The sequence below is a fragment of the Thunnus maccoyii genome, chromosome 2 (genome assembly GCF_910596095.1).
Source record: "Thunnus maccoyii chromosome 2, fThuMac1.1, whole genome shotgun sequence".
Taxonomy (NCBI): Eukaryota; Metazoa; Chordata; class Actinopteri; order Scombriformes; family Scombridae; genus Thunnus; species Thunnus maccoyii.
In genome coordinates, this window is record NC_056534.1 from 24,274,118 (window position 1) to 24,298,548 (window position 24,431).

At 39.3% G+C, this 24,431-nt stretch overlaps 1 protein-coding gene across 2 annotated transcripts in view; it reads left to right on the top strand.

The window, feature by feature from the left end:
* The window catches only part of LOC121912675 (VPS10 domain-containing receptor SorCS1), a 177,088-nt gene that overhangs the window by 144,377 nt on the left and 8,280 nt on the right, over positions 1-24,431 (top strand). Inside the window, exons 12-23 of one of the 2 annotated variants that reach the window (XM_042434986.1) lie at positions 2,163-2,239; positions 4,015-4,106; positions 4,476-4,583; positions 6,479-6,596; positions 9,379-9,512; positions 11,825-11,938; positions 13,705-13,876; positions 14,343-14,529; positions 15,213-15,346; positions 16,970-17,096; positions 19,238-19,350; positions 20,912-21,046. In XM_042434986.1, the coding sequence (XP_042290920.1) occupies positions 2,163-2,239; positions 4,015-4,106; positions 4,476-4,583; positions 6,479-6,596; positions 9,379-9,512; positions 11,825-11,938; positions 13,705-13,876; positions 14,343-14,529; positions 15,213-15,346; positions 16,970-17,096; positions 19,238-19,350; positions 20,912-21,046 (1,511 nt within the window). The remainder of the gene's footprint in view (positions 1-2,162; positions 2,240-4,014; positions 4,107-4,475; positions 4,584-6,478; positions 6,597-9,378; positions 9,513-11,824; positions 11,939-13,704; positions 13,877-14,342; positions 14,530-15,212; positions 15,347-16,969; positions 17,097-19,237; positions 19,351-20,911; positions 21,047-24,431) is intronic. The other variant, XM_042434976.1, reaches the window with a different exon arrangement.

The window sequence follows — 24,431 nt, forward strand, 5'->3', positions numbered from 1 at the left end:
CAAAATTCTTTGATCCTTGGGCAAACCCATAAATAGTGAAACAGTGTGCCCTTTTCAGCACTGCATTTCACATTGGTCAGGATTATGGGCATCAGAATGGTGTAGTAGGGACAGAGTTACATAAGTATGCATCATCCATTTGTACTGCAGGAGTCTAAATCTGGTGTTAATAGTTTGAACCTGCTTCATGGCTTATCTGCTCTCAATCATCTTTTGCTATCTCTGTATTCAAGCCGTTACACTGAGCAAGTCCCCTATTCTCTGAGGACTCCTCTGACTTAGTTTTAAGTAGGTTATAGATTAAAGACACTTGATCATGACCGCCAGAGTGATCGCTTTTTCCAACATGGGAAGAGGTGGACATAGAAGTGAGTGATCTAGTGTCTTTGATATGTAACTCCTAAACTGCAGATACTTAAAGAAATGTGTCAAAGGGATATTGTGTTTATTCTTTATAGTCTCAAAGGTCAGAAGTGTGTCATTATTGTATAGATCACTGATCTTGTTGAGGCTTTTGTTAGCCCAGAAGTTGAACCCAGGATCAGGTGTTCCCAGCGTAAATCTCCTGTTACCCCATACGGGGGGAAAAGAGGATATCTGTGGGTTTGCACCTAAATAACTTTGTACTTTGAACCAGACTTCAACTGTGTTTCTGATAAAAGAGTTACGCGTTCTCTTTTTTAGCTCCTTTGGAGAGTCAGGGAACAAATAAAGACTCAGTGGTAATGGAGTTGTTGTACTATGTTCTATTTCCACCTAAGGTATAGAAGTTCCCTCCAAAACCCAACACACTGCTGCTCTTATTTGGGCTGGCCAGTAGTATCAGGAAAGATTGGGTAGCTGGAGCCCTTTTCTCTCATAAGGAAGGTATAAAAGGGACAAGTGTAATCTTGGTCTCCTATTGTTCCAGGGAAAATTTTTTTATAATCTTCTTCATTTATGGAAAAAATGAGGATGGGGGGTTCAATGGTAGGGATTCATATAAATACAGAAATTTGCTTAGGATATTCATCTTGATAATATTGATATGTCCAATCAGGGATAAAGGTAGTAGCATCCATCTATTGATAGGATCTGTTACAGAGGCTATGATTAGGTTGTAGTTAATTGGAACTAGATCTTCTGTTTCAGGAGTAGTAGAGTAGTAGTATTAGTGTAGCTAGTAGTTTGCAGCATTAATCAGTGTTAAAGTGTTTGAAGCAAATTTACATTGTCCCAACCACTCATTCAAATCCACTATTCTGTCACTCTTCATTGGCCCTGCTGATGTCTCCTGAAGCTAGCAGTTCAAACAAGTGCAGCTTTGAACTGCTGTGAGGGTCATCAGTTAAGTTGGGAGACTCAGGGAGACTGAAGTCACTGTCCTCGCTTTCAGTGTCAGCTGGTAAAAAAATGGCGCTATGGGTTGCACAAGTGTAATGCTAAAACAGTTGAAGCTATAACAGGGTGTTAGTGGCTTTTTAGAGGGTGACCTCTAAACTGACTTCCTCTGGTTGAAAGTTTCGAGTCTGTTGCACTCTGACCCCAACGAGCATTTGGTTTGGTGAGTGCTGTGTTGCACATGTATAGGTACATACCCAACAACGTCATAGCACACTATAACATCACTGCAGCGAGGCAAGAACATCAACTACTGGAGGACAGCAAAACAGAGAATTTCAGCTGATATTTAGTTGCTCTCAGTACTGGGAGTGTAAAGCAAATTTTCTCTCAAAGAGGGCTCAGCGTAAGGGACAACCATGATTCTGAAACACTTCGTACTCTCAAGCCCTGTGTTTAACCACCTGGCACCAATTACAGGCTAAATTAAAGCAATTACAGCAGTCTGCACAGCATTAGGGAAAGCACTTCTTAATATGGTCAGAACTGCTGAAAGATGAATGTAGTAATCTGGATTTATTGGTTAATTTGGGAGTATGGGCGAATGTTGCACTGCACAGTAGATCTTCAGGAGCACTGTAATTACAACCTCAGTCTGCAGCTACAGGCTGGAGCCCCCTGCTGTAACACCACTGCCATTCTAAAGGCTCTTTATAAAATTTGGGATTTGTTTGATCTTAAAAAAGAATCAATTCCCTGTGTTTGCATCATGCACTTTCCCGCCTCAAACACTTACTGTAGTTTGTCTCTTATCTTTCTGTGGATTGTCACCTCACCTGCAGGCTCCATTGGCTCTGAGCTGACCACCAGCAATGTCAGTGTGTATATTACCTCGGATGCAGGCAACACATGGAGACAGGTGAGGGTACTCTTTTATTTTGATCATGTCCTATTGTTTAAGTCAAACTCAAATCTGGATTATCTTAAATTTTTATGTGATTAAACGCTGCAGTTTTTGTGCATATTTGACTACTTTTTAAAGGATGATAAAATCATTTTTGGACATATTTGTGTAAACGGCGTGTAAACTTCAAACCTCTGGGTGGGCTTTTCTAATTACAGCAATTGACAAATATTTGACAGCTGGCGTTGATAGGATACGTGCTCTCAACTTCTGTGGTGCGCTCCTAACAAGCACACATAGTGGTAGTTATATCAACATTTGATGTAATGTCTACCCCTTTACAACATTCAAAATTTGGGAGGACCCATCATACTAAATGTTGCCAAGTTTCAGTGAACCAATCAGAAACCAGTAATGTCCATTACTAGGTTTGCCCTGTGGTGCTTGGAAGTAACTGACACTTCAGATTCTCCCAGTTCTGTGGCTGAATACGACCAAGATGAAAAATAAAGTGTTTGGTCCAAAGACACACCTCTGGACTGTTGTTTCATTAGTATAATAAAATTTTAAAAAGTAGCCAAAATAATCACAAGCCGCCCAAAACCATTTTTACCCACCTATTCAAATAAAAATAGGGCCAACTGCACAGGAAATTGCCTAGCTTGCTAATGTTGGCACTAATTCACATTAATTAATATCAGATCATGTTCTATCAACACCTATTTAGTCATTGGCAGCTCCTACACACTCAGGACATTGTTTGTCCTACATTCTAGAGAAGAGGGGGGTCTAGGTAGTGTTAGCTGTCAGTTTCATGGGTTCAGTAGTGGTAATGGTAAAGACCAGACTGTCAGAAGACACTGCCATAAGTAGTCCTGTGACCTTATGTGATGACATGTGATTAGAATCACAACATGGAGGAACACAGGGACTGAAATCAGAGACAGGGGTAAGCAACATCGGCCCCCTGCTGGTTAACTGCCTGTGTGACTGTTAAGGCCAACACACAAAGGTGGCGTCACTGAGTATCATGTCAATTGACTTGTCATATGCCACAGATATGTGTTGCCCTTTAGAATAGAAATTATATCACAAATTATTTTTAGTGCCTGCCCACAGAGAAATATCAGTACTACCATGTCAGTCATAGAACCAGAATATATACACATACACATCAGCAGCTATGTTGTATGAATGATGTGTGTACTATTGATGTTACAGAATCACACCTGATAATTAATTTTTCAAATGACATGCCCAACTGAATTTTAAACACTAAAAATAAAACAGCCACTCACTATATGGAGCACCATTAACTGACTGGCCTGCCATCCTCTCACTGAAGATCACTGTCCCTCTCCCTCCTCCCCCTCCTCTCTCTCTCTCTCGCTCTCGCTCTCTCTCTCTCTCTCACTCTCTCCCTCTCATATAGCATTTTAATCCATAAACACTAGCCATGTTTCTTTAACGTCAATAATCAAATGAAATCTGAAGAGTAATTTAATTCAGTCACTGCGTACAGTGCAGGTGGGTGGCCCTTACCTCATTTGATCCTGGCATTTTCAATCTATGGGGCTTGTTTCTAATTAAACATGGCAATGAAAATAAGAAGCTGACGTGGCAAGGTTTAACCATGATGTATACTGTGTTTGTGTGTGTGCTGTGCATTATTACTTTACTTACTTGAATGATACAGTGTGGGTGTGTGTAGATGTGTGTTGCACACATGTAACAAGCCACTGCAGAATGAGTGCTCTCTCTTTTTCTTTTTTTTTTTTTTGTCCCTGCAGATCTTCGATGAGGAGTATGCAGTGCTGTATCTCGACCAAGGAGGAGCCTTAGTCGCAATAAGACACACTCCGCTTCCCATCCGACACCTGTGGTGAGTCATTATGACAGAGACGCCATTTGTCACAGCTTGACTAATTCCCTTGGAGGAAGCTCCAAGTCTTAAGTTAGTCAAACAAAGGCAAATGAGCTTGTCTTGGAACAGGGTTGTGATATTATTCTAGTAAGAAAACTCACCAGCCATGGAAAATTCTGCTTTGACAATTGTCATTCAATTTCACCTTTCCGTGTTTGAAGTCATAATGAGTCTAGCTTCCACTGATCAGTGTTCACTGAGCAGAGCGCCTCAGCCCTGCGCAGAATATGAAATAAAGTTGTTAGACAACTCTCAGGGTCATTAGCTTGTGCACACAGTCAGGAGATTAGTGACGGTCCCTTGTGCAACGGCTGTTTATGTTCCCAGGTTGAGCTTTGATGAAGGACGGCAGTGGAGCAAGTACAGCTTCACCAGCACACCTCTGTTTGTGGATGGAGTGCTGGGAGAGCCCGGGGAAGAGACTCTCATCATGACGTGAGTGACAAAAAAAAAAAAATCTATCAATCACCCTGCATATATCAAAGGAACAACAAATAGCCTGTGTGAGTGTGTGCACACTGTGTGAGTGGTCTCCTCAGCCTTAACCCAAGCCTGCTGTTTGCATCCATATCTAAGCCTGCTAGATTCAGCATTCCTGACTGCCTGTTTTCCTTTTCATGAATAAAAAAAGATTTCTCTCAAGGTCTACCCAACATCAAAACTGGCTGTCTCCAGATTATGATCACAGGAGATCAATGCTTTGGCAGCCAGCGACAGCGTGACTGTCCATTTGAAGAACATGAAGGAAAATGATCAAAATGATCAAAAAATGCCTGAGAAAACAGACAAGAAACTTTGGTTTAAAAAGTTTTAATGGCATTAAAAAGTGGGAGGGGAAGCAGGTGTAATTCAATGTGTCCTCAGAAACCAGATTTATGAACATTCCTTTTGTGTTCTTTCACATTTATTATTAGAATAGCCCAGAGTGCATACATATGGTATGACACAGCACTATCCCCTTATTGCAGCAGAGATTTAGGACTTCTGGATGGGTTAGCAAAGGGTTCCCACAGCCATTAGATCAATGTTTCATGACACCTGCCATAAATGACAGACTGACAGTCAGCTCTATAGTCAGCTCTACAGGAGAGTGATGGGGCACAGCTGGAGAGATGGTGAGGGAGAGAGGGAATAGGAAAATGCACAGCAATAGTCTCAATGAGATGAAAAAGATAGTTGGGTAGGGGGGAAGGACCAGTGAAAAGACAATGCTGGCAGGTTTGCACTGAAAATAAGTTATCGAGCACAGAGCCTCTCAGCTGGCAGACACACCATTAGTTTTCATAAGACCATCATGCACTCTTTTCTTATCAATTTGTACTCATTTTTACAGCAAGTGCCTGTTATGGTCGGGTGCCTCAAGAGCTAATTGACAGATTGATTGTGATAAATATGTTGTGGTATGGATGGTGAGGGGGGTCAGTGCAGAGAAACACATCCACTCAATTTAGCTGGAGATGGAATATTTATCTGGTTAGTCTCATAACCTTGGATTCTGTTTTACTTTTTGACCATTGTGAATATATGCATATTCATTCTGATATAACTTTCCTAGGAGAAAGCTAAAGCTTTTCAATAATCACATATCAGTTCAAACTTATTGGACAAAATATATATCATATACTATAAGTATAAATCAAATCAAATAAAACAAAATAATATGTAAAGAGGTATTATTTAGTATTCCAGGTCTAATCTATAAAGCATGGTGTTATCCTTTTTTTTTCTTACAAATCCAAAAGACCAAAACCATCAATGTGTTAGTTCGTGTCTTAACACTTTATCGTGTCTGTGGCAGTTAGCCCCAAGCCCATTCATCCCTACTTAAAATGTAAATCCTAAAAATAGGCCACAAATGTATAGAACATTTCTTGGAAACATTACTCAAACAGAAATAAATAGTGCTTTTGTTGGGGGCTATGTTAGACCACAGATTAATGCACATTTGGTGCTCTAGTGAATATTCATGACAGCAGAACGGTGTGTGTGTGATTGACTCAAAAAACTGCGGTGCCTGTGTTCATGGTAATGAAGGAACATGTCCCCAGTGCAAAACATATCACTGATGTGTTTTAATAGTTTTTGGACAACAATGGGGCTCTGTGGCACAGAGGAATAAGATATTTCAGGCTTTGGATACACACACACACACACTGCTGATCAGTCCATTATTGATTTTTGTCTTCTCACTGTCATCATACTGTCATTTTTTGACAGTAAAAACAATATAAAATGCCACCAGCCTTTTCCTTTAACACCATTTAGTCTTTATCATTATGTGCAGTGTGTTTTGTATGTAATGAGCAGCAGCATGCATGGTTCTTTTCCAGGATATTCGGCCATGTCAGTCATCGCTCGGAGTGGCAGCTGGTGAAAATAGACTTCAGGTCCATCTTCAACAGGAGGTGCACAGAAGCAGATTATCAGACATGGCACCTACACAACCAGGTATGATCCATGCCAGCACAGGAATAAAGACTAGATTTGTTGATCACACATCCCGAAAAATCTTTTTTGCCAGTTGGTGGAAAAAATCTACACCCAAAGAGATTTTACTGTGGGAGCTCAATAAGCAATATGCTTTTAAATACAATGTTTTTGACAACATGTGTGAGGGACCGAGCTGGCAGGCAAGAGGAGTTACAGGTAGTTTTTCAAAAAGAGGGATTTTATTTACCCAAAAACAGAAAACAACAATTGATGTTCTAGGCCCATAAAAGATGTTAACTAAACAGAACTTAACTGATGCTATATCACCTAACAAACTGAACACCATGGGGTAACACACTACTAACTGTACTACAAATAACAAAAAACAGGACAATTCCTCAAAAGGTTAACTTATTTGAATATTAACCAAAACCTAATATATTCTAAAGAAACAAACAGAATATCTAAACTAAGAATTACATTCCTCCCCCTCCCCTGACATGGTGGGCATTTGATAGAGTGCGATTGGCCACTTCCTGTATGTGTTCCTGCTCAGGCCTGGCAAGTTGTCCTCCCGCAGCAGCACCCCCGGCACTGGTAACCCAAGAAATGAAAATGAGAACAACTTAAGACAACTTAACTATAGATAAACTAGAGTGTTGACTGTACAAAAGTTAACTAAATGTGTACGCTAAAGAACTAATGTACTGTCAAAACTGCTAAATAAAGTATGATGATATGTAGTATGATGTATAGAACAAAACCTATATGTCATGTCAGTCATTTGTTTGCGATGTGCCCAAGATAAAGTAAACTAAATTAGGCAGAAACAAACTACGAAGGTAAACGATAGGGAAACTAAGGCATGAGTGCCGGAGGATTACTGACTTTTAAATCAGTTGTTTGGCTATGAGTTCGGCCATCACAGTTGGAATTACAACAAGTTGTACATCATAATTTTCAAAAGTGGTCTGAGACTAAAATGTTTTGATGTCCAAAATCCCTCTTGTGTTCCCTCATTTAATATCCCATGTATCAGTGCTGTAAGTAAAACAAGGAAATCGCTCGTTGGTTGAACTAGACACAAACTTGCTGAAACATGCAATGATGAGGGGTTGCAGGGATCATGTAATATGCTGGTTATGTTTTCATTTTATGTTTATTTATTTGTTTAAAAAAATATATTAGAAACATTCAGGTTTCTGTGCCATTTGTGGCTGATTAATTGGTTTCCTTTGCTTTTTTGTAAACTGTTAACATGGGCACTGGCAGTTAAATTCTTTTATTTCATGTTACTATATGTTATGTTATTATGTTATGTAATGTAATTAAAAAATGGTTAAAAAATATTTTTGCACCATTGCTGACCAGGATGGTTGCCAGGATTGACAGGATTTAGCCAGAAAATAGAAAAATAAATAATGAATAAAAGTCCTCCAAACACCACCCACACCTCAGAAATAATCCATGAAAAAAAAAATCCAAATAATTAAAACATTTTAGAAATGTATGTCTCTTGTGCTGTCTTAGATTATGGATGCATCTCCATTCTAAGGCCCTAAAGAGGATTAGGAGAAGTTACAACTTAATGAGCTATTATTCCAAAATAAGATGCCAATTTCTTCTTAGAAAATGAAATCATCTAAAGCCTGGTCTGTGGAGCTCAGCCTGTGAAGCAGTGTGCCTTAAAGTCAGTTTGAGAGGTGAGAGGTTTAAGCAGGGCCTCTTGATCAAACGCCAGGCTCCATCGTCAGATAACGTGTGATCACCGACTGACCGTCTCTGCTTTAAGCCAGGCTGTGTAGTGAGTGGACTAAATCTGGATGTCTTTAAGTTCCCAAAGCACTTATGCAGATTTTCCACCAATTCCTGCTGATGCTCTGCGTGAACAAACCCTAACCCCCACACCCCCTCCCGCATACATTAAACCTGCCTGAGAACCCCTCAACCTGGTCAGGCCTGAAGCCGAGCCAGAGACTCAGAGCGCTCCTTTATTCATGGCCCAGATCTGTAATTGGTTTAGATACCCATATGCTCAGAGCTGGTTAATGATCAAAACATATAGCATGGAAGACGACAAGAGTCCAAGCCAATTACATGGCTAACCTGACTAAATGTAGAGGTTCTGTAGGTCCTAGTCTGCTTCAAAAATAAACTTCTTCAAAACAGAGAACATTGTTTGTCTTTTAAGACCACTGGAAAAGTTAGGGACATTTTCAGGAGTTGGGAGTCTATTTGTGGACACAGCTAGATTTTTTGAGCATCTCACTAGTGACACCTAATGCACAAAGACAGAATGTTCTGGTAATAGAAACAGCAGCAGTGTAGGATGAAGGATGCAGTGAAACAGTCTGGTGTTGTCTTCTTACCTTTTTTGTACTCCAACTGATTTTATATTCACTTCCCACACATAGATACATTGCTAAAAATGGATTGGGTGCTCGCAGCTTTGCAACTGAAGTCCTTTCTTATTTGTTCATCTCAATTCTGTGCATCACAACAACAACGAAAAAAAAATCTCTAAAAAAGAATTCAAGCAACACATTCTCCAGTGTGACACTTGCGACGGAGGAACAGTTGTTGAGTTTAGCACACCACACAGTACCAGCCTGCAAATATTCACCAAACAGGAATGCACAACGAGCTGAACGGTGCCTTTCCCACACAGTGTGATGAACACATGGTTGGTTGCATCGTGTAAATAATTTATGGTGGCAAGTGTGACAGAAACAGCTCATTTTTAAAACTCTCTCTCTGTGTGACTTTCCTCTTGGTTCTTTTTTAAAAATCGGGCCCGCAGGGTGAACCGTGCCTCATGGGAGTGAAAAGAATCTACCGGAAGCTGAAGCCCACATCAAGGTGCGTTATGGGAAAGACGTACTCTGTGTCGATGACATCGGGTCCCTGCGACTGCACAGAGGCTGACTTTGAATGGTGAGCTTTTTAACCGTCACATATTCAGTCCCATTTATATCCCCACTGTATAGTAGTTAAAGGGGAAATTTTAATAGTACTACTCAGACTGCTGAATAATGTTGTCGGTGGGTCTAAAGGTTTGTGAAGTCTGAGAAAAGGACTTAAGCTTGGAGACTACAAATTTATAACACAAAGCCTTTGTTACAAACTGGGTGCATAGAGTTTGGAAGATTTTGGTGTTTAAGAGGCAAAAAGGGGTTTAATGAAAAAATGCATTTGAGTTGCATTATGCAGCTTGACCCAAACTAGTCTTGTAAAGTCAGGACATTTAGATTTTACTCATTCTTTTTTTTTTACGTGTCTCTTGTGAGTCCTCTATGGTAGGGCAATAAAAATGTTGGAGTACTCCTTTAAGTGATCCACATGTGCAAACAAATCATCATAAAATTGTAGGTTTCATTCCCAAAATTGGTTGCAAGGAGTAAATTTAAGGGTAAACATCCTCCTGTTTCAAATATAATATGTCATAATATAATAACATGAAATCAGTAATTGTAACAACTCTATATTGATAGTTTACTGGTTTAATATAACACTAACAGCAAGTACAAAAATAGTTCTATTCTATTTTCAGCTGTGGATTAATAGCACTAGGAAAAATCAGTATTGTGTATTACATTGTGGGACAATAGTGTGCATCAACACCACATTTAAAAAGAATATTTAGTCTGCATACTGAAATCGTTGAGTATAGTTACTTGTGTCACTTTTCAGGTTTGACCGATGAGGATTAGCTAAAAAGTTTGGAGGGTTATTTAGTGTAACCATGTACCTTGTGTAAATATAAAACACATTTGATATTGCTTCATGTCAGGTGGTTCTTAGCCATCAGGTCATCCATTACAATCATGGAACATACGACTTGTCAAGTATTATCCGTTACATATACACATTCAAATTCTATACGAAGCTTGTATAATCGTACACCCGAATATGACTCTTGCTGTGAGCTGTTCGGGCAATTATAAGCCATTATTCATGATCCATATAGACACACACACACACACACACACATAAAAAAACAGAAATGGCACAGACACATCTGTGATCTTTCAAGTTGTTACAGTGTTACAGTAAATGAGACACATTTTGCATTTAAATAAACTGTAGATAAATACAAGCTCTATGTATGTGTTTGTGATAACCTTTTAAGTTATAGAAAAAAAATAGTTGAGTAGATCTTTATATTTGCACACTGCAACATTTGACAGAATTGCATGGAACTAACCATTGTTTGGAGGTCAGGAAATTGTGAAAGTGGCTCGATGGGGATTATTAGACAGACAACAAAAGTGAAAACAAATAACAGAGGTGACATCTTATCAGTTGTAAAAATACATTGGCCATATGTCCCAGGGTTTAAGGAAACTGGGTTTAAATGAGGGATTTAAAAGATAAGAGATAACCATCATGGAAAAACATCCTCCAGATTATAATTGTAAAGCAGCTCTGGCAGATTTTTCATTTCCTTGTTTCATTTCACCTGAATGTGTGCTACCATTCACCGCTTGAAGAAAAATCATAATTCACTGCTGCTTTTGTAGCTGCTGCTAGTGACCCTTTATATTACAGCTGCAATTACAGAAAATGCTTCTCTACTCGCAGCCTGCTTTCTTTGAATTATCAGCACCAATGTAGCCTTTTCTTTCTTTTCTTTTCTTTTCTTTTCTTTTTTCCTTTCTTTTGCTTTTTCTTTGGTCCCAAATCTGCAGGTCTCTCAAGTGAGGCAGTTCTTGGAATAAGCACCATCAAAACCATAAATCACCGAGCCTAATAGCTTTCATTAACAATCACAACACTTTTGCATCTGTGTGCATGTCGCACTAATTGGGGCAATTTGTCCCTATCATTTTGGGGACACAGCGCTGCTCTGCCTTTTAATTTGTAGGACAAACAACTCATGGGCTAAAAAAAAAAAAAAAAAAAGAAAAGAGGAGCAGAAGAGCCATACTGTACATACTGAAATGGCATTACGTTAACATGTTTTCCACAATTCTTAATCATTGTTTTATTATCCAATAATTGTAAAATACAGAGCAGGTGTTTTTCTCTGTGTGGAATATTCTATTATCTTTTGTTTGATTTGTCTGTGAGTAATATCAATCATTTTATAAGTATATGTCACACTTTGAATACTCTGTATCTCATTTTAGAATTGAATTTCCCAAACAGAGCCTCAGGACTATTTGCATCCATCTTGGCTGTCAGTGTTTCCTCTGCAGCCCCTGATTGGATAACTGTTTGTGTTCTGTCTGCTCGGATCATCACAGTGATTATGGCTACGAGAGACGGACCGATGGCAAGTGCACCCCCGCCTTTTGGTTCCATCCATCAGCGATGTCCAGGAGTTGCACCACAGGGATGACGTTCCTTAACAGCACTGGGTAAGCATAAGAGAAGAGCAGACTAGAATCAGCATACAGTCTCAATAGTGATTTGCAGGCATTGGGTAAAATGTATGGTGCATTTGAGTTGAATAGCTCAGGGTACATTAATTAGTTTCTCTGGGACAATGAGGACATACTAAGGGAAATGTGGGTGGAATAATCAAATGTGCACTTTTCAAAACAGTCATGAACTAGCATATAAACTACTGTTAATAATTAGATCTACTGTCAGTGAAACAGTATTTTTAAGTCATGTCAAGAATTTGAAAAAGGAATGAACTCTCTTTTGATGGGTTAGGGTTAATATAGAAGGGTTAGGGTTAGGGAAGAATATCTGGTATTGTTAGTGGTGCTCCATTAATCATATTATTATTAAGTATAGATGTATAAGTTTATGGAAACACGTATGATTCATATTTTATTTTGTGTGGCTTTTCAAAATACACTTAATATGTATGCATATTTTTTCACTATGTTTGCAAATTTACCTCAAATGATAGGTTGACAATTTTTCAAGTGTGTCTTAAAACAACAGTCAGGTGTCCATATGAACAGTGAAAGAGGTTTTCCCCACTGTAATCATTCCTCCTGTCCATACTGGCATTCAAAAGATCCCCTTCAAATGTGCTTTCAATGTAAGTGATGGAGGACAAAATCCACAGTGTGTCCACACAGTCATTTTGTGCAAAAATGCATTGAAAATGATGGCTTCAGCAGTCTGCATTAGTAATATCAAGTCTTTTTAGCATCAAATTCCCTCTTTGTGTTTCCTTGTACAGTGTTTCCCTGTTGAGCTGTGGTGGAAGTATAGTAACAAAAAGAAGGACTTTGGCACTGAAAGACTGTAATGTTGAACGATATCTACTTGATTTGACTCATTTGGACACTGAAGCTTCATATTAGCTTCAGATAAACTTAAAAAAAAAATTTCATAGAAGGAGGACTGTGTATTTTGTCCCCCATCACTTACATTGTAAGTGCATTATGAAGGGATCTTCTAATGATCATCATGAACAGCAAGAATGATTATGACAAGAAAAACATGTTTCAATGTTCATTTGGGCTCCTGACTTGTTTAAAGACAGATTGTGAACCCGTCCTTTAATCAGGGGCCATTCTTTTGAAGATGTCTGTAGGAGTCTCAGCCTTGCTCTCTGTTTCAGAAATATTGACATTCTCTCCACATTTTAGATTTCTTGTCAAAGGGCACCCTCTTTATGTTCCTGCTAACACCTCTCCACACAGAAACAGCACTAACACAAAGATGAGCAAACCTTTCCAATGTTAAGTGTTTGCTCTAACCTATATGGAGAATCTATATGGGCTGTTACCATATATTGTGGAGCACGGCAGACAGAGTAAACACAAAGCTTAAGTGACTAAAGTGTAATTGTGGTGGCACAGTCTCCCATTTTCTATTTGAAACAACACAGAATGAATTTTAACAGGTTGGTTGGCATATCCATTTCACTTCACTCCATTTCCATTCCACTCCTCTTGTGAGTTCTAGCCATACAGATTATTTTAGTTCTATTTGTCCAACTTTTGAGATATCCATCTCCAATCCAATCCAGTTCTTTCTGCAACTTCAATACAGTGGAAAAGATGCTCACAGCTTTGACAAATTTCATTCAAATATGTTATCTGCAGTAACCCTTTTCAGAAACAAAGACTTGCTCTGGATAATCCATGCTGTCTGATGTATATGAATGCTCAATCAATCATATAAACATGTATAAACTTTTGTGTTTTTCCACCCTTAGATACAGGAAGGTGGTCTCTAACAACTGTACAGCTGGAGTCAGTGTGGAGTACACAGCCAGGAGGCAGCAGTGTCCCATCCAAGCACCTAAAGGTCTCCACCTGGTAACCAGTGAGGGCACGCTAACGGCCACACTTGGCTACAATGTCACTTTCCTAGTTTTCCTGGAGGAGGTGAGCCTTTTTTTCTGCTTGCTGAATTTGTGTTGCACCAAGTAAATGTCATTATATTTATAATGTGAACAAAGGTGAAATCTGAATTATCTGTATTTTCTACATAACTCAATGTTAGATAATACAGATTAAGCAAAAAGGACACTTTGCAACATCAGAATAACACGACATTCCCATTTAGCTTTCTGCTAAATAAAAAAGCATAATTTGCAATTTAATTGTTAAAAAAATGTTTTTTTTTTATTATATACACCAGTTGGTGGACCCCTATCTAAAGTACAGTGATAACCAAACAACTCTGACTCTGTCGAGCTCTAGGAAATCATTACATATCTTTCCCTTAGAAGAAAAATAAGTGCTCTGTGCTTGTTAAGTGCAGTCCAACGAGTTACTTGAAACCTGTGTGACTCTGTGGCTGATAAGGGGCCAAACCTGCAGATTTCCTGAAAGCATTTGTACCGTGCAGGGCGACGGGGCGAGGACAAGCATCACACTTGACTTTGGAGACGGCCACGCTCTGACATATTCCAATGTGAGCTCTATTGAGGATGGGATTAAACATATCTACAAAGCTGTGGGAATCTACCGGGTGACTGCCACCGGGGAGAACAGCCTCGGTTCAGAGACTGCTATACTCTACCTGCATGTAACATGTGAGATATTGAAGCCTTTTGTAAGATTTGTGTATACAAATGTGCGTATGTATTTATTTTGATAAGAGTTTCTCCAATTTTTGTACTCATGTATTCAGCTCTACTTCTTTTTGCTTTCCATGTTTTTATCACATTCAGTGGAATCGTGGCTGTCAGCTTGTACACAGTGTACCGCGTTCTATACTTTATCTCTGAACATGCTCCCCACCCATAACCAAACAAACAAGTGAGATAGAACAAATCCCATTACACTTCCACTCAAGTCAGCTTATGCTTCATAGCCGCTCGGCCTGCAGAAGTCACTGCTGCCTCATATGTAACAGCACTGACCACCCCTGGTGTATTCGGGGGTGACAGATGTAACGGAGCTGACTTATTGATCAGGGAGTGCCATTGCCCCCACCAATCTGTCAATTCTATGCGCCAGCCGTACAAATAGAGCCACCGCAGGCTCAGGAGTGGCACGGATGAAAAATAACACACAGATGGCAGTCAACAGTCCCAGCGCAGGAGAATCTGAACAAACTCACTCTCATCACCCACCTATAAACCTTCTATAAACCTTCCCCCTTTTTCTTGCCTAACACGATAAAGTTGCATCCACCCCCTTTTTTTCCCCTTTTTTGCACATTGTGGCGCAGTGCATCGAGTTCACCTAATGATGTATCTGTGTGCCTGAGTAGGTCAGCTGGAGTATATCCATCTCTCAGCTCCCTTTGTGGCGGTGAGGAATAAGGAAGTGAACCTAACCGCTGTTCTGTGGCCCAGCCAAGTGGGAACGGTCACCTACATCTGGTGGATCGGAAATAACACAGAGGTACTGTACACTCAAGACTTTCCCATTTCTCCCTGGAATTTTACTTCTGTTACACCTTTGCCCATTTGCAATTAAGTAGGTTGCCGACTCTTCTCCTCCAAAATGTGAGAATCATTACTTTGTTGACCTGTTTTTGTGCATTGAGGTTTCAAAAATGGTGGCCTTATTAATCAGTGTTGATAAAAATTGCAGAGCATGCTGACGTATCAGATACACCAACAAGCTCAATTACTGATAGCAACTGAAGTGTATCCGTCATTTATTCTTACCAGGAACTCCTCCAACTAAGGTCTGAAGCAAGTTATTTCAGGTTAATGTGCCCAAATTTTAAGATATCTCTGAAACTTCTGCTGCCATCTCAATACAGTGAAGGTAAATGGGATTAATTTTGGGTTCATCAAAACGGGAAAAAATACATTTTAAAAACTTAACAGCAATGTGCCCTATAAAGACAATGCCCCTGTTACTCAAGATCAGTGTTGGGAAAGTTACTTGGAAAATATAATCAATAGCCTATAATTACTATAATAGCCTAACTACTTCAACAGTAATTAGTTACATCACTTGTAACTTTCTGCATCAAAGATGCCTTTAAAACAACCCCAAGGCCAATGTAGATATAGGAAAACAGACATTGTGGTTTAACAAGCAGTGAAGATAGGATTTGGAAGTACACAAAGAGATGGAAAAAGAAGCATACTTTAGTTTTAGCTCAGGAAGAGCACTGAAGTCATGCTTACATCAGCTGGTTGACATAAGCTGCTACATTTATGCTTCATGGTTAATCAGCTGTTTGTTGATTTAACTAAGATTTAAAATTCATGCTGCTCAGATTCTTTGAGAGTTCCCTCAAAGAGCAGAGCCTTGTCTGCTAAATGTAGCTCTATAACCTTTTGATGGTAATAGACGGTAAATTAATGGTCAGTTCCTTGACCTTACGTGTCTCTTTACTGAATTTATATCAAACCCAGCATACAAGCCGACCTGAAAAATGTCAAAGTAAGTAAGTGTTACTGGGATTAGGGATTATTGAATTAGAAACTGCTACCTCCACAATGCTAGTGGAGTTTTAGATAGAAGCGGCTGCAAAAAAACAAACTCCATCTCTCAGGACCAGCAGATGCACTGAATGTAGAAATGTTCCACTTTCACTATCTGTCTTCATAATTGTAATTGTGTAAATGTATTTGTTCAGCACCAACAGGGGCCTTCCACAAGGACATCCAGTTATGTCAGTTGGTAATAAACCGCAGCAGTATTAGCATCTTATAGCTATTTGAAGAACAAATGGAGATGTGAGCAACGACAGGAAGGAGCTGCTGGTGTCACACAGGGAACTCTCTGCGGGCCCCGATACTGTATGCAGCACAGCGCAGATTGCTGCAAATCTCTCTGTGTATGCTCATGCATGTGTGTGTGTGTGTGTGTGTGTGTGTGTGTGTGTGTGTGTGTGTGTATTTGTGAGTGTGCCAGCAGGCTGACACCTCTGTAGTGTAAATAACAGCAGTGTGAGATGTTAACCAGCCGTTGATAAGGGTCTCTCACGGGAGCCGCCAGACTCTGACTCTCTCCCTCTCCCTCGCCCTCATCCTCTCTTTCTTTCTCCCACTCTCTCACCCCCAGCAGCCAGTAATCACCCTAGAGGGAAGTGTGGCATGCACGTTCTCCCGGGAAGGCATCAATACAGTCACTGTGCAGGTGTCTGCAGGGAATACTATTCTGCAGGACAGAAAAACCATCGCTGTCCATGGTGAGCTGACTCTGTGACTCTCCCTCCACTGGGACTCTGTAGCTCTGTAAACACACTGACAAGATGTGTCACCACAATCTACTAAATAAGTTACAGATGATTTGCATTGATGACAGAATCATTATTAAAGGATAATTACAATCGGGTACTTATTTTCATAGTTTTTACCATAATGCTTATCAGTAATAATAATATTTTACTCCCCACAAGGAAGTCTCTCTCCAAGACAAGGAAGGCAGGAAACATGAGCAGTCAGACAATCAGACAGGTCTTAAACAAACCACCAGGTTAACCAAACCTATTTGAAAGAGAGATCAAGGCAAACAGTAAAAGTGTTTGTTGCAAACATCCATCACAGTTTACAGACTGACTTCCTGGTTCAACTTTGACCTACTGTACTTATATCAGTATTATTCAAGACTCTTGTTACCACATTTACAGCTCTGCATGTTGAAGCACCTGCGGCCCTGCATCACCAACAGGTCTCTACGGTCCTCTGATCATGCTTTGCTAGCTGTTCTTCGCTCCAGGCTTAAAACTTTTTTTGAAATTTACTCCCTTTGGGCTTAATATCTGTTGACATGTTTAAAAGAACATCTCAATAATAAGAATAATTTACTTAGTTATTATTAATTTTTTATGACTATTACTTAGAAATGCACTGACCCAACAATGATTGGGGTAACACTTTATTTTTAACTACTCTTGTGGGAAACCATAAGTGGAGGCTGGTGTAGAAATGGATAATAAATGTCAATATAAAACACAGATGTAATAATATAAAATATGTCTTCATAGAAGAAGTTATAATTGCTGGCAAATAAACACTTAAAATGTCATTATATCTGCTTATAACTACATTATAGTGTTTTATAAACATTTATTAAATGTTTATATACTGCTTATTAATGCTAAAGTAACTGATTTATTAATCGATGTCACTGTGAAATTCAGTGATCCTACTATCTGATACTTTCATTCAGTCATGATGGACCACTGACTCAGCTGTTATGTCACAGCAATCCCTGGTACATAATGTATGTGAGAGAAATTTAAATAGTCTTTATCATTTAATGTATTTCTTCTATATATTATATATGTTACAAAGGTTTTCAAACTAAAGGGTCAATCTTTGTTCTCAATTCAACGTGATAGTAATGACACTGTGGTATAAAAAATCCTACTACTAGACTGGTTGAACTCTTCAACTTGTTTCTATCTGAGGGTTCTTTGCTGATCTTTGGGGTTAACTGGCGATATCTTTGCCTTAAGCCTATTTGTCTTAGAAACTGCATAGATCATGACGTTCCTAGACAAGCTAAATTTGAAGGATGTCCTTGTTTGAAGTTATTGACTGACCGTTAGGTCTCTGTGGGATCATCTTATAACCATACTTGTTTATAAGAAGGTGTAACAGTTTGTGGAAGTGACCATTTAGGGACTTTTTAACTTTGCTTCTGGAGAGGCATAAAGCTGTCTGGTTTATGTTTGCAATCTTTAGAGAAAGAGCTGACTTTAGGGAAAGGGCTAGCTGAGCAACATGCTTTCTCTCCAAAATTACTAGATGATTGTATTTTTGTTTTGTGTTTTTGTATTTGGACATTTGTATAATTGTTACAGAAGGTGTAATGGATTGTACATTGTCTATAACTTCAATTCAACAAGTAACAATATTTAATGCTTTCTTTGTATAAAATTTCCACGACATGTGCCCCATTTATCACTATATGGCCAATATTGGATTGGTTCTCAGTTTCAGTTTATTTTATGTATTTTGTCTTTTTTTTCTTTTTTTCTTTTTTTCTGATTGATCTAAGCACTTTGTTACATCTGCTCTTGCATCATGCGGCTAAACTGTTGGTTCGGATTGCTCGTCTGATTGCTCGTGTTTCTTTTAATGTTGAACTACATTGTATCAATGTCGCTGTGTTCCCATATCTCAGCAATTATTTTTGTGAGGTATGAAAGGATTGCCTAAAATAAGGCCCCAGTTGAAATAAACCTGAATTATCCTTCAAAGATGATGGTATCAGACAAAGTAGAATTCTGTCCACAAGAGCTAACTCTAAAGGCTGAACTCTACATTTGATGACAGATGAAAAGTAAAAACATCTCACATGGATTCATTTTTTTCCCTGCAGAATATTTTCGATCTCATCTGCTCGCTTTTTCATCAAATCTGGACGACCACAATCCTGATGTTGCAGAATGGAGGCTGGATGTGAGCCGAGTCATCAGAAACTCTCTGATACAGGTAAAGCTCTTTCAAGTCTTTCCATGGAAACCATTGCTTTTCTCGGGTAAATACTGTCAGCACTTGACTAGACCTCTGACGGTCTATGAGGGTAGCATGACCTCCCCGAGGCTTTGAGACATGAATCTGACTTTTATGATGATAAATGACAAGGCAGAGGGAGAAGAGGGGGAAAAATATAGTTCAAGTGAGTTCAGGGCCATACTGTAACGAGGTTGTGGATGTTGAAGTGTACAGAAGAATAAATGTCAGTATGTGACCTGACCTGAAGGGATGCTTGGAGATGAGTGCTTTGCAAGATGTCAAGTGTAAGACATGATTCAAACCTGCACAGGACACGTCAGGTATAGATTTTACCTCATTAGCTCCTGTTTTTTTATAACATCCTTTTAACATCCATACTTTTCCATTTCCAGGGAAAAAGCAATCCGGTTCTTGCATCATATTTTCACACTTTTTGATCTTGCAAAATCAAAATTGATGCCAAAAATATACCCAACTCTTCAGTCTTCAGTGAACATGTCTGTTTTGTTATTTGTTATTGACATCATTTTTTCATGACAACCTCAGCCTGGGAGGCAGAACACACACACACAGGCACACACATAAACACAAAAAAAACGTTCAGATGAAAATATGACATGATAGCTTAAAACATTCACATTCACAGCATTCACTGTGGCAAATTCATGAAAGAGCTGGAACGAGAACCAGCCACTCTTGCAGAAAGTAAAAACATTCAGTAAATTATGTGCTCTATATTTGTCAGATGTTGGGTATAGGGCTGGGTATAGTTTGAAAATGTACTCTAGTGTATGGATAGATTATAAGATGATTGGCACAGACACCCCCACCTGTATGTAGCAGCACAACTGCCCTCACCCCAACCACTCACTCATAGTCACTTTGTGTCTTATGAAAGCCTACTGGGTTTTTTTGTTGTTGTTTTTTTTCTGGTCCGTATTATGGATGAGCTGATAAACTTGTTGTATTTTCCTCTTGGTTTGGTTTCTTTTCACACAGAAAAAAAATTCAAGCAAATAAAATGCACAGTCACTAAAAAACATGAGAACATTCACTCTGCTCATTGGTCAGATGTGTCTGGGGTGGGAAACACAGGAAGAAGTTTCCGAGGAAGGTCCTATATGTCAAATCTAAAGAAGGCAAGATACCTCTATTTGCAGCAGCTAGAAACTATTGCAGTATTACAGTAGCCATTAAGTTCAAACTTTGCCTTGTAGCTGGGTTAGATCAAAGTCGGATCACATTCCCACCACAAAATATCATTAATTTGTGACTGGACCAAGAACACTTCCCCTAAAGGGTCCTGGGGTGCTTGTTTTGATTTGCACCCAGTATGATTACTGTGTTCAGATATGCTCAAAGGAACCGTACCAAGGGGGAAAACAAACAAGGGTCCAATTTAGCCAGACTAAGCAATGCAGGTTTGAAAACGCACTAAGTGACATTTTCCAGGTTAAGCATAAGTTTGCACAACCCTTGACACCTTATCTCAAACCACTGAGCTCTTTAAATGTCTTTATCTCTTTTTCCCCACTAGGCTACAGGCGTGAGAGAGGATCAGCTTCTGGTCACCGTCCTCCCAGGTTTACCAACAGCAGCAGAGTTTTTCCTTCTGCCTGACAAACTGTTGACTGAGGGGAAACCAGAGAAGAGCTCTGCTCATTTAGATCAGGTGAGAGCACTGTTGACAATATCTGCTGCTCTGTTTGCCACCATGTTTGCAACAGAGTCATTCCTTTTGCCAGCCCTAGACAGTATTTGTGTAGGCGGATGGATTTCACCTTGTTATCCTTTCTCTAATTACACCATGCACAAGTTTGAAACATTGTTTCCTTTTAACTGTTTTGTGAGTCATGGAGGATCCTTTATTTCTAGCAGCAACCTGTCCAGTAATTGGTCCCTGAAAAATAACCCAGAACATGAGTTCCTCCTTCCTCCAGCAGATGTCAGTATTGGTCTACTGGAGCATGTCGATGTTTTTGTGTGAGTCTAATTCTAGAACACGCCCGAGGAATCTCTGCAATAGACTCATCAATAAGCCTGACAAGTATTAACAAATTATCAGGGGGAATGACTTTTAAACTCCCTCAAGTCACATCCTGTAGGTGTTGAGGTGAGAGGGAGGCCGGAGTCTTGAAGGAGTCTGAAAAGACAGACAAAGAAATTGTCATGGTTGATCAGTTCACCAAATCACTGGCATATCAAGATGGACTGAATTAGCTCTGCGCCTCACGTAACAGATAATGACTGATAATAATGTTGGATCTGCTCACCGTGGGAAGAATTCCACAGGCATGTGTGGAGAAGGAAACTGGGAAGGAAATCAATTTGATTTTCCTCTTGCCTCCCCACTCACACCTGGTTGATCTCCTGGAAAGATCCTCTCCCCTACAAGCCAGCAATAAATCTTCATTCAAGGTTGGCATCTTAAAAGTGTAGAGCGCGCTCTGCTTATTAGAATGTATAATAGATTTACTGACCCTGGTATACAGTGGGAAAAAGTAATTAGTCATAGCATAGTCTAAATTTAAACTGCAAAGAAATATAAAGTGAGGAAGAAGGACTACAGAAATTACTCATATCACAATTAATTTGGCAAATGAGGCAGATAAGATAAATGAAGTCTCAGTGGAGGAAAGAACGGGATCAGCAGCAAGAAAATGGAGGATTTGTTTAGTTATTGTGTCTTCTCTATACAGCTCCATATATGCTTGTTTCATGAGTGCAGATTAGATAGAGAAAAACAGTTTTATGATATTGGTATGTCATTTAAAAAGAGGCACATTTCATTTTCAGATTGCGTAAAAGGATCCAAGCCTCAGGATAGAGATTTTTAATTGTGTGAGTGAAAGAATCTATGTGGGGAAATAGATTAGGAGTGAGTGAAATTGGACTCTGGCTTGCTATAGTTTACCCTCAAGCCAGAGTAATCTGCCTGATTTATATCAAAGTTAGATGTTCTCAGTGCAGAAGGTTACTTGCCAGCCTGGAAAGCAGAGATCAAGTGAGGCAAGGCAAGTTCATTTGTATAGCACATTTCAACAACAAGGCAATTCAAAGTGCTTTACATAAAACATAAACAGCATCAAGACAAAATGTAAAAGCAACACAAGGCTATATAAAAAGGCATTTAAATGCAATTAAAATGAGTTGAATAGAAAATAAAAATAAGCTAAAATAGAATAAAACAGATAAAACAGGAGAGTAAAAGTTTAAGTGCAGTGTAAAACATTAATCAAAATCCTCAAATTTGATTTAATAAAAGGCGGCAGCAAACAGGAAAGTCTTCAGCCTTGATTCAAAGGAACTGGGAGCTGCAGCAGACCTGCAGTTTTCTGGGAGTTTGTTCCTTACATGTGGAGCATAAAGACTGAATGCTGCCTGTCCATGTTTAGTTTTGACTCTGGGCACAGAAAGCAGACCTGTCCCAGATGACCTGAGAGGTCTGGATGGTTCATAACATAGCAGCAGATCAGAAAGGTATTTTGGCCCTAAACCTAAAACTATATCAGTGCTTTAAAAACCACAGCGGCATTATAAAATCAATTCTTTGACAGACAGGAAGCCAGTGTAAAGACTTCAGAACTGGAGTGACGTGATCCACCTTCTTGGTCTTAGAGAGGACTAAAGCAGCAGCACTCTGAATCAGCTGCAGCTTTCTGATCAATTTTTTTAGAGACCTGTAAAGACACTGTTACAGTAGTCAAGTTTACTGAAGATAAATGCCTGGACAAGTTTTATTAAATCCTGCTGAGACATAAGTCCTTTAATCCTTGATATATTATTCAGGTGATAGTAGGCTGACTTTGTAATTGCCTTAATGTGGCTGTTGAAATTCAGGTCTGAGTCCATGACTACACAGAGATTTCTGGCTTGGTTTGTGGTTTTTAACATTATTGATTGAAGCTGGGTGCTGACTTTTAATCATTCTTCCTTGGCTCCAAAAACAATTATGTCAGTTTTATCTTTGTTTAATTGAAGAAAATTCTAGTACATACAATCATTGATTTTTTTCAATACACTTACTTAGTGCTTGTATGGGATTATAGTCCCCTAGTGACATGGTTATGTAAATTTGTGTGTCCTCTGCATAATTATGGTAACATATTTTGTTGTTTTCCATAATCTGAGCAAGTGGGAGGATGTAGATGGCCCCAGAATGGAGCCTTGAGGAACTCCACATCATTTTTGTCCGCTCAGATGTATATTTACCTATAGACACAAGTAGTAGTACCTGTCCTTTAAGTAGGATTCAAACCAGTTTAGTACTGCACCCAGAAAATCCCACCCAGTTTTCCTGTCGCTCTAGTAATATGTTGTGGTCAACTGTATAGAATGCAGCTCTGAGATCTACCACTGTCTGTGTTTAAGTGGATGTCACTGAAGACCTTAACAAGAGCAGTCTCAGTGCTGTGGTGTGGTCAAAATCCTGATTGGAAGATATCTATATTTATTTTTATATATTTAGTGCCATTAAGTTGTTCAGTTGTTGAAAAACAGCTTTTTCAATGATTTTACTTAAAAATGGGAGGTTTGATATGGGCCTATAATTGTTCATTAGTGAAGTGTCTAGATTGCTCTTTTTTTAAAAGTGGCCGATGACTGCTGTTTTCAGGGCCAGTGGGAGGAAACCTGAGAGAAGAGACATGTTGACAATTTGTAGAAGATCTGACGCCATTCAACCAGGAACATTTTTTAAAAAGCCTGTTGGCAGAATATCAAGGCAGCAGGATGAGGATTTCAGATGTTATTTAATGTCCTCCAAGTTTTTATGGTTGATCGGATAAAATTGTGTCATGGTATGTGAGTTGATTTTAAGTGGATACAGGGACAACACATACCCTGTACCTGATATGGAGGCACTGACTGCTTGTCTAATTTTCTGAATTTTGTCAGTGAAGACGGAGGCAAATTCATTGCAGGCCCTGGTGGATAGAAGTTCAAAGGCTACTGACACAGGAGGGTTTGTCAGCCTGTCGACAGTAGCAAACAAGGCACGAGCATTATTATTGTTTGTGGCGATGATGTCAGACAAGAGGGTCCACCTTGCATTTCTC